Raw genomic sequence first — 10616 nt, 5'->3', positions numbered from 1 at the left:
TCTTTAGAATTGACACTGAAGGGACAAATCACGAAAGATTGGTTTCTGATACTGGTCCATCAACACTTATGGATTTTCATTATATAGAAGAGAAAGTGTATTGGGTAGACTCTGAAAGGCGACTACTTCAAAGAATTAATCTGAATGGCACAAAACGAGAGGTAAAGTGATCAGTTCTTTGGAATTCTCCCAGTTAATGTGTAAACCCCTCTGTGGAAACCACCTGCTCCTTTCATACAGTTCTGCCTTTACTGTTCATCAATTAGCACTTTACTTTTGCTGTTGTAGTAGTTCTCACCCTGAGCCCAGGCTGTTTTACTGGCATTCACATTCAGTACATACAGTATTTTCTGTGGATCAGGTGAATGCAGGAGAGGATCGAGTTAAAAATGCAGGAGATGAAATTCAAACAAATTAAGGCTCTGTAGACTTTAATGTTTCTATCAGTTATAGATTATTCTCTGGCATTACAACGTTGTCTTCAAGATTATTGTAACACAAGCTGGCAGAAATGCTATGAGAAGAATGTGCTTGAATTCCTACTAATTTTTTCTCAAACCTTTTATTGGTTTCTGTGGTTGCATAAATGCCATTAGCACTTTGTTCAGAAAAAAAACTGTGTAGTTCATTGCATCTGGCTGATTAGGAAGGGCAGTCAGCCTGTTCTGGCTGAACTTTATTGCTGTGAGTGTTTTCTTTTGTTTGAGAGAGATTGCCAGTATAATTTACTTCTGTGGAGTTTTCACTCATGCATTTTCACTGATTCTAAGGCATCTGGGTCCAGCAGCAGTGTGTTAGGAAACTTCCATCTGTAACAGTACAGGCCTGGGTACTTCATAGTCTGCCAAATCAAAAAGTTTTAGCTAAATATTAATCCAGTATATTTCCTGTGCAGAACAGTTTCTCCTCTTGCAGGGAGTCACTCAGTTCAGAGGGGGTATGTGTAAGTACAAAGACCAAATGAAAGTGATGAAAGAAAGAGAAATAGCTACAGGTCTGAAAGAAAATAAAGCAGGCAAAGGAATGAACAGGAAAGTTTCAGCTGGGTCTTCTATTCCCTGTAACGAAAGCCAAGTTTAGAGTAGTCATTAGGATTCCTCTTGTCAACTCATTTTTTCTTGCTTACAGAGACTATGTTACATAGACAAAGGCATTTCAGGATTTGCTATTGACTGGATAAATCAAGACATTCTCTGGGCCAACAGACAGAAAGGAACCATAGAAGCAACTGACATGAATGGGAAGAAACGCCGAGTTCTTCTGAGAGCTGCTGGTCGTCCCACAAGGATCACCATTGATGCTGAACGAAGGTAATTTTAAAGGCATCGGTAATTTCATTGAAATGGACTCCAAATATCCAAAGTGCTATGATTGTGGTTTCATGGAATCATAGAAATGGGTTAGAAGAGACATTAAAGGTCATCTAGTTCCAACCCACTCAGCAGGGACAGGGACACTTGCCACTAGACCAGGTTGCACAAAGTCCCATCTGACCTGCCTTGAACAGATCCAGGGGTGGGGCATCTACGACTTCTCTGGGCAACATATTCCTGTGCCTCACCACCCTCACAGTAAAGAATTTGTCCTTAATTTCCAATCTCAATCTACCCTCTTTCATCAAAGTTTCTGGGTAGGAAAGCAGTATTGGAGAAGCAAAGGGAATGATGCCTGCAAATGCTGGGAGTCACTTGTGCTCCAGACCCAGCACACTTGGAACAAAAATTGGTATATTTTCTGGAAAAAAAAAAGTCAAAACTGGCAGTTTGCTGCTGTTTCCCTTGTTTCTTTATCAGTGTCTCCAAATATTGGTTCTGAGTCCACTGCTGTTGCTGAGCATCGCTAGCAGTTTGGCCTTCACAGAGATCCTCCTTTCAGCTTCAAGTAATTTACATGGAGAGCCATGCTCACATAAGAGGCCTGGCTCCTCCAGGGTTACCATGAATCATCACAGTGGTGTCTCCGTGCTAATTTCCCCTTACACAAAAACCTCTTGCACTGAAGTTGCAAAAAAAAAACCCCAAAAACCAAAAAACAACTGGAGCAGAATCGGAAATGCTTCTGTTTTGTTTAGCAAGAGCGTATCTTTGTTGCCACTTTTGATTTGCATTAAAGCTACTCAGCGATGTGCACAACTATTTTGATATTAAGGCTCATGTGTCCATTCCTACCACATTTGTACATAAACCAATTTTCTGATGATAGTAGCATTGCTAATACTCTTTGGAATCTTGCCATCTCTGTGGGATTTAGGGCCTGGACATCAGACCTGCCTTTCCTCAAATTTGCAGGAGCTCCCCATAGATTTGAGAAGCAATTCCAGTTTCCTTGACTGCGCAGCTGAGCAAAGTAGAGAGACAGACAATAGTGCGTTGTGGTTAAGCTGGGCTGATTCCTGCTTGACCTACTTGAGGGAAATTGCTACTACCTCTAATAATACTAATTTCTAGTACCTCCAGCAGTACTCGTAGCTCTAGTACCATACTGAGAAACTCTGTACAGGAGCAACTAAATAACAGAATAAAGAGTGTGTAGCTGTGATGTGATTTTGAAAATGTAGGGTTTGTTTGTTGTGGGGCTTTTTGTTTTGTTTTGTTTTTTAAACATGCCTCTCCTGCCTGCAGGCTGTTATTTTTGTCTTCAGATGGTACAGTTTCCAGCATACACCGAGCGTCCCTCAGTGGAAGTGATATGATAAATATTTTGAAAACTACAGAAAAAATAAAGGCCATCTCACTAGATTTGGTTGACACAAGGCTCTACTGGATCCAACATGACCACGGAAAAGAGATTTCCCACATTGGATCATGTGACTATGAAGGTGGAGCTGTTCGTTTCCTCAGAAATTCTGTCCGGTGAGTTTTCCTCAGCTTGTCAGAAATAAAACATTCATTTCAGGGATGCAATTAAGCTTTCTCCCTCATCCTCCCTTTTATTGGGTCAGTTCACAACATGAGGAGTATAAAGTGTAATGCAAACGGCCTGTGACTGTAAATGTAACATTAATGCTAGGAAAATGGAAAAAATGTTGCTGTTATAAGGATAATTGCCACTCAGTACTCTCCAACTTCCAAGCTTTCAGCAAATGATAACTAATTAATCCTTAGAAATCCTCTCTGAGTGTTTATTAGTGGCCTTTTTCTGCAGAGAGAGGAGCCGAAAGGAGAGATTAAATGATTTATCCAAGGTCACAGTGGGTGAGCTCAGGTGTCTGAGCTGTGCGCAGGAGACTGAACTCCATCCTCATCTAAGCCTGTTGTCCTCCTTAGCTGCTGCCTGGGGAGGCTTGGCCCTGTGCTCAGGCTCTCCAGAAGCATCAGCAGATGTGGTGAAAACTGTGCTGTGCAAAAGCATTGTCCTGCCCCAGTGCCAGTGCTGAGCATGGCTCAGGGGGCTCTTAGACCCATGTCCTTTTGGTCTTCGGGCTCTGCAGGGGTGCAGGTGCCAGTGGTGGCCACGGGGTCAGTGAGGGGATCAGGAAAAGCCTGTCACCACAGTGTCTTTCAGTATGGATGGGTCTCCATGTGTGGAAAAGGGATTTCTGACAGTAGAGAAAAATTCAGTTTTGCTGGTCTGCTTATTTAAATATGTGGTGCACCATTTTCATATGATGAACACAAAGCTGGCTTCTCTCTGCAATGCCAGCAGTCAGTTTGGATTTTTCCTTACTTTTTTCCCCTTTCTCCCTTGTGTTGGTTGTTGTTCACTGTGGTATTAATTTAGCCTGGATGATCTGGATTCTGGATTCTGGATCTGGATTCTCTTTTCCACCTGGAATATGTTTTCCAGGAAAGCAGAAGACAGAAATACCTTTTCCAGTATTTTTCTGATTTCTCTCTTATTTAAAACTTGGCCCTTTTGTGATTTCTGCTAGCTGCTACAACTGACCAGAGAATGGAAACTACATTCCTGAGATAGGAGAAGCAGCAGAAGATGGGTTTTAGGAGTGCCCTACTCCTACCGCTCCATCTCCACCCTGATTTCCTCAGACAGTCAGAATTGTCAGAGCAGGCGCTGGATATTGAGAAACAGTGGAACTTGTCTGACCTACATCCTTGAACAGACCAAGTTTCCATTTTGGTTGCTGGATTCACCAGAAGCAGGGTCACACCTAGGATATCTCTCCCAGTTAAGTCAGTCCTGACCAATAGATCACTGAACCTGTAAGAAATGCAGGCTATCCATTTTGTGTCTATTTCTTGCAAATTAGCAGGATTGAGTGCTGAATTATTTTGGGAATGTCTCTGCACCTCTTCTGAGTCTCATATATAGAAGATACTATAGTGCATATATGTGTGTATATATTTACATACAATACAAATAAAGGTAATTTTCAGTGAACCTGAACTAGACTCTCAGAAAATGTTTGAGTGAGTAAATATATAGGGATCATGTAATGTGCCACTTTGCTCTCTTCTCTTGTAGACATCAATTGCTTGGTATGTCTCTCTTTGCTGAGCACCTGTACTACTCAGACTTGAAGTCTGGCATGATATGGAGAGCCAACAAATATACTGGAAATGTTGTAGTCACAATTAGCCTGAAGCCATCATTTTTCCCACCAGTGGAGATAAAAATAGTACATCCATTTAAGCAGCCAGGTGCAAGGATTGATTCTCAGGATTTGGGTAAGTAAATGTAATGTTGCTACGTGTGAGAATAATGTCATACCCTCTGATTCTCTGCAGTAAGAATTTTCTTTGGCAAAATTCCAGGCCTCAATGAAATAAAGGAAAAAGTTTTTTTCCACTTCAGTGGTCCACAGTTCCACTTGGTGTGTGCAGCTCCAGCTGAGCATCAGGGTAGAAGCATGCCAAGCATGGACTGCTTGTTTCATTAATGTATACACACATGCAGATAAATGTGACTTTCTCATTCTCTTGCCTTTCTTTACACAATGATATTTTTATGCTTTCCTGCTAAATGCACAAAGCATACAGATTTTTAACCCTCTGTCTACATCATCCTCACCAAATGTCTGCTTCATTCTGGAAGTTTTAGTCTGAAGCACATCTAAACAACTCTGACTATTATGGCAGCAAAGGATTTTAAGCACACAGTATGTTCTACAAATGGATGTCTCAGCTTTGTTGTGAGATGATTCAATTAAAGGTCAGCAGATCTTAGACAGTCTTGAAGCTGCTATAACAGCTATAGGATGAGAGACTCCTGCCTCTTTAATTGATACCAATTGCAGCCCACAGTGTGACTTGGTCATCTTGCTGCCTTTCACTGTGGATCCAAAAATGAAGGTAATTGGCTATCAATAGTTCATCTTCCTTGGGGATTCTTGCTGAGGAAGTAGGAAGTGGGGGATGTCCAGGGAAATAATGTCGTGTCCCCTAGTCTCTGGGGAGCAGAGCATTCTCGCTTTAATGGAATAGCTTTTGTCACCAGTTTTTCTTGGATAACAGCAATGGAGCAAAGAGTGTGGAGGCATTTGTGTGCCAAGCAATGGTTGCACAGCTCCCAAGGAAAGACAGCCATGGATTCCCAGAAGTATAAAGACATGGAGAGAATATAGTGTTTGTTTTAGTTCATATGAGCAAAAAACAAACTGTAAATGTATCTTTGAACTATTCCTAAATAGCTACTATAAAATAGGCTTTGTCTTTCTTCATGCCAGCCAACAGCTGTACCATGCAGTCTGTGCCCTCTGAAGACTGGTCTGAGTGGGAAAATCAAAACCTTCAAAGGAACTCTCCCCCTCACATGCTTTGTCTGCAGTGCCAAGACGTGTTGAGATGCAGAAGATAGTGTTCCTGGAAATCAAGCTTACCCTTGTAAGCACAGGGAGTCTCTATTCAGAGACAATACTTGATCTGTCCTTACTTTGGTGAAAATGGTTGTCCTGGCAAATGGAAGCACTTTTTTCTACTGACGCATTTGGTGCTCTCACTTAGAGGAACTAGGGCAAGAATGTGCAGCTTAATTTCAGTGACTGTGGGCACTTAGCCTTTATTCTTCTCTCAGAAGATTTACTCCGCTTCTTCCACCAGAGCATTCTGCTTTCTGGCATTTCTCTTTCCGTGGAAAAGGGCTTTCTCTGCTTTTATTAATATATGACCTACCAATGTTTTCAAATGGATGTATATTTCCAACATGTTGTCAGCAGTAGGTTTTTTTAAAAAAATTCCAAATAACTTCTTGTAAAATGTCTGGGAAGTGGTGGAGTAGAAAGAAAGAAGCTTAAGAAGCTGAATCCAGATGAACCTTTTGGACTTTGTATGTGCATTGCTTGGCTTATCCAATGCAAGAACAGGGATGAAAGGAAGACTAATGAGCCTGGAGTTCAAATGAGATTTATAGCTGATCTTACAACAGAGAAACCTGGAGATAAAATCATACCTAGACTAATTGGATGCTCTGTACAAGCTAGGAAAATGTACATTGCAATGTAGTGTCAGCTGTGAATTATCAAGCCTTCTTTAAAGCAGATAACCAGTGAGTTCCTTCAGATGAAAAGGGAACTTACAAGAAGTGTGCAACTGATATGATTTGATTTTTTTTCTGGAATTTGAATTATTTACTTTGATACTTAAATTCCTCAGGTCCCCTCTTCCCTTTCTCTTTCAAACTACTTCCTTGGATTGGTCAGGGCCAATTAGTAAAGGGAAGAGCATTAATTCATCTACGGGTTTGCTGTAACCCCACAGAACAACTTTGGTGTGTCACTTTTAATAATGGCTCATAAAATATCTGAAATATCTTAAAATCTCGAATACTGCCTCTGGAATTCTTTGAAATAATCTTTCCTAACAGATTAATGATATTCAGTACTCCTGTAATTTTTTTTGAGAAATTATGTTGTGTTTCTTTCAAGTGCAAGATAATAGCATCAGGCTAATATCTGAGTATATGTATTTCCATGTAAGACAGGTGATGGGAGGTGAAAAACCCCACAAAACACAAATAAGTTAGTAAGAGTGTTTTGTAATGATGTTCTTCCAGAAAATATTACATTATAGACTTTGTGATTCATAATTTAATCACCATTCTCTTTAAGCTTGAAATGTGATTGGGTTTTTATGTATCGATATGGCTACACAGAATTCTAATACTTAGTTAAGAATTATTATAATAATAGAGTTCTAATACTTACTTAAGAATTATTTTAATCTTCCAGAGATGGTCCAGATGGCAAAACTGTAGCTTCTGTTATTTATTCTGTAACTTCCAGGTGTCTTAGGTCTTTTTAGACCACTTACATCAATAATGGTACAACTATGGGGAGAAAAATCAGAAACAATGATAAGCATATGATGCAGCCTTGAATGTGATCTTGTTTGTGGATTCTGTTTCTTTGTGGTTGCATGCATTTACACTTTTGTTTTTCTAATGAGTTCTTTATTTGAAGATTAGACTCTCTATTACTTTATGTTCCCAATTCAGTTGCAGTAGAAAAAGATTGTGTCCAATTTAAAATTAATTCTACAAAACAAGAGGTTCACCTAAAACCACACAAAATTTTAGCCTCTTGAAAGATAACATGCTAAACAACATTGATAATATCTACCTAGTCATCCATTCATAATTTTGGATTTAATGGTATGACCTTTGCTACAGAAGACTTAACCAGTTAACCGAATATGTGCAAGGTGTCTGTGTCTGTAGCCAAGCTGTCTGGGAAATTATATATTATTTTATAGATATGATCTGTCTTTCCACCAAAGGGCTAATGTTTTCTCTGTTGTGGCTGGCAGAAGAATAAACTTGGAGCTTAAATATTATGCAGTTTTCCATCTTTTGGAGTTTAGATTGTGAATGGGAAACAGCAGAAGAAAGTTGGTCACATACTCATTTCTTTGCCTGTATGAGCCTGTGATGTCTTGCACACACAGCCCAGGGAAAAGACAGCATTTTGTGTGGCTGCACACCCACATTCAGTAGCATCAGTTCAAGCAAAAATAACCATTTTGGAGACAAAAATAAAATCAGGAGTGCTGCATATCTGTGAAAGCACCAGCCCTGAAAGATAGCTGAGCAGAGACATGAGGCTCTGCAAATCCTTCTCATGAGAAAGGACACTGGAGTAGCTTTTCCTGTGAAGCATGAGAAACAGGAAGGCTCCTGGGGACTTGTTGGGCACATTTTTTCTTCTTCCTTTGAAGAAAGGTTCTGAGTTTGAAATTTGAACTCAACATTTATAATGCTTGTGTTTCTCATAGAGCCACACCAATACAAAGATTCTCTAAAATTGGCCAAACGGACCTTTTGTCCAAATGAAACACATGGTCATTAAAATCTCCCGTTATCTTTTTTGTTAAATAATATGAGTAGTAAGGTGGTAATGATACTCCAATAACAACAACAACAGTCTTTGTATGCTGTGTCTTAAAAATCTCTTTTCTCTCCTTTTAGCTCTGTAATTCTTATTCCTGAGTGTTTTACAAAGTAATATATAACACTGTGCAGGACTGGGGGCATAGGAAACTTGAATTTTCCCTTTCATAGTCACTCTAGGTATGGATCCAAACCAAACCATCCCTTAGTTCATGCTCTCTCTAAATCTGCTTGTGCTGACATAGAGCTCAAAATGATCATTTGGACGCACCTACTCCTAGTACTCCAAGTACTTTCATTTTTACAGTGACTGTTTTTTGCCTGATTTTACCAATGGAAAAAAATGAAGTTATTTTGCATTAATAAGAAGTTGCTCAGCTTGGTTGAGCAAGCAGATGTTGACAAGAAAATACATCTCTTATCATCTTTCTACTGCAGGGTTAATATGATAAGAACTCCAGTCTACTTACACTGTAATTGTTCTTTCAGAAAAAAGAATCTGTGATTGGAACAGAGAAAAGTGCGGAAGAAGAATCTGCAGGCCAGACTTAAGGACTCACTGGTGTAAATGTTCTAGTGGCTTTATTTTAAGTCGAAATAAACAGTTTTGTGAAGGTAATACATGAATTTCTCATCCACTTTATTCTATCACATGAAAAAATTCTTCTGTTCTTTTACTTAGTATCTTGAGTTTGAAAAATTACTATGAGCTTTTAAAAATTTCAGTGTGCCATTTCAGTTTTGTGTCCTTCCAAGTCTGAAATAGTTTAAAACAAGACCTATGAAAGTGTCACAGATGCTATTCTTGTGAGAAATTTTGGTCTTAGTCTGAGTAGGTAAAGGAGCTTCAGACAAGTAGAAATGCTTATGTGTGTTAATTTAATTTTAAAAGAAGAATAAAACTGGATGTACCACCAAAAGTGAAACATGGAATAATCCAGCAACAAGAAGCCTGTCTGAAGTATAATTTCAAAAAAGACAGAAATACTTAACATGCTTCTAAATATTTTAATCTGGATTGTTTTATTAAAAAATCTAAAATTTCTATTAATAATAGATAACAAAAAAGCTTTTTAAAGCATGTCTTTCACTACATGACCAGATTTTATAAGACATAATGGCATCAGAATTCCTAGCTTACAGGATTTACAAACTTGCCTGAGTATCAGCCTCCCAGTTCTCGGGAAATTCTCGGGTTTGATTTCTGAATTTCAACTTTTAATACACTTGTGTTTTGAGGCTTTTACTTAAGTCATGTTGAACCCAAATTTTTAAAAAGAACTTTTACTTTAAGACAGTGTCTAATGTACATGTTTTGGATGTGCACAGGATTTAAATGGCACTGGAATCTGTATGAAAAGGCATCTTTTGGTAGTCCTCTAGGTACCTATGCTGGACACACAGAGCACAAGTATATTTTGCTAGAAGGTTTTCAACACTGATTTGAATGAGGTCTGCAAACTTGTTTTCTTATGGTTCATTAGAAAAAACACATTGTTGTGAAATGAATGAAAAAAAAAGGATATACTTTTTCAGACTATTACTTTGTTTCATTAATCTATTCCCTAACATTTGCTGATGAGGCTATTCTGACACAACGAGTTCTTTTTTTTTTTTGCAGACATTAATGAATGTGGCTTCTGGAATCACGGCTGCACTTTAGGCTGTGTGAACATCCCTGGCTCCTATTACTGCACCTGCCCGAGAGGCTTCGTTCTGCTGCCTGACAGGAAGACGTGCCATGGTAAGGAGCTGTAATACACAAACACTTGGAGTATCCTGTTGGATAGAGTCCTCATTTCACACTGGAACTGCTGAAAATTCTGTGTATTGCGTTGCTGCTTCCAATCCCATGTTATGTAAGCAGGATCGGCTTAAAGTGAGCGAACTGATTTCAGGTGTCGTGTTCAAGGAAGCAGAAGTTACACGTGAGAAATTGTGTGCACTTCCTCAGAGGAGGAAAAAAGAAATAAGTCCTATCTCAAGAGAGACCTCTTCTCAGACTAGGCCCGGTGACACATTCCAGGTGGATAAGCAGTTATGTATTTTTAAATGTGGTCTCTGAATTTGGCTCACTCTCTAAGGATTTGCCCAGTCTCTGAAAGAGCAGCTCACAGCATCATGTATTTTCTTTTCAGATCAGGGCTGACAGCATTGTTAATATGTATGACATTAGTGCAATTAAATGTGTATGCTCTGCCTACAAATGAATTAAGCCTTTCTGAAGTAAGTCTAGAACATAAAATGTGAAAAGATTCCAAGTTTTGAGGTCTTGGAATATTTTCAGTCACTTTTGAAGTGAAGCTTATGCATAGAAAAAGGTCATCCTACTTTGT

General features: G+C 39.1%; 1 protein-coding gene across 1 annotated transcript in view; it reads left to right on the top strand.

Annotated features, from left to right (window-relative positions):
- The window catches only part of EGF (epidermal growth factor), a 59308-nt gene that overhangs the window by 13051 nt on the left and 35641 nt on the right, over positions 1 to 10616 (top strand). Inside the window, exons 3-8 of the mRNA XM_014311920.2 lie at positions 1 to 161; positions 1129 to 1310; positions 2622 to 2852; positions 4423 to 4625; positions 8770 to 8895; positions 9902 to 10024. Coding sequence (XP_014167395.1) covers positions 1 to 161; positions 1129 to 1310; positions 2622 to 2852; positions 4423 to 4625; positions 8770 to 8895; positions 9902 to 10024 — 1026 coding nt within the window. The remainder of the gene's footprint in view (positions 162 to 1128; positions 1311 to 2621; positions 2853 to 4422; positions 4626 to 8769; positions 8896 to 9901; positions 10025 to 10616) is intronic.

This window comes from Geospiza fortis, unplaced genomic scaffold, assembly GCF_000277835.1.
Source record: "Geospiza fortis unplaced genomic scaffold, GeoFor_1.0 scaffold11, whole genome shotgun sequence".
Taxonomy (NCBI): Eukaryota; Metazoa; Chordata; class Aves; order Passeriformes; family Thraupidae; genus Geospiza; species Geospiza fortis.
The sequence above is the reverse complement of the archived record's forward strand: the minus strand, read 5'-3'. Positions and strand labels throughout refer to the sequence as shown.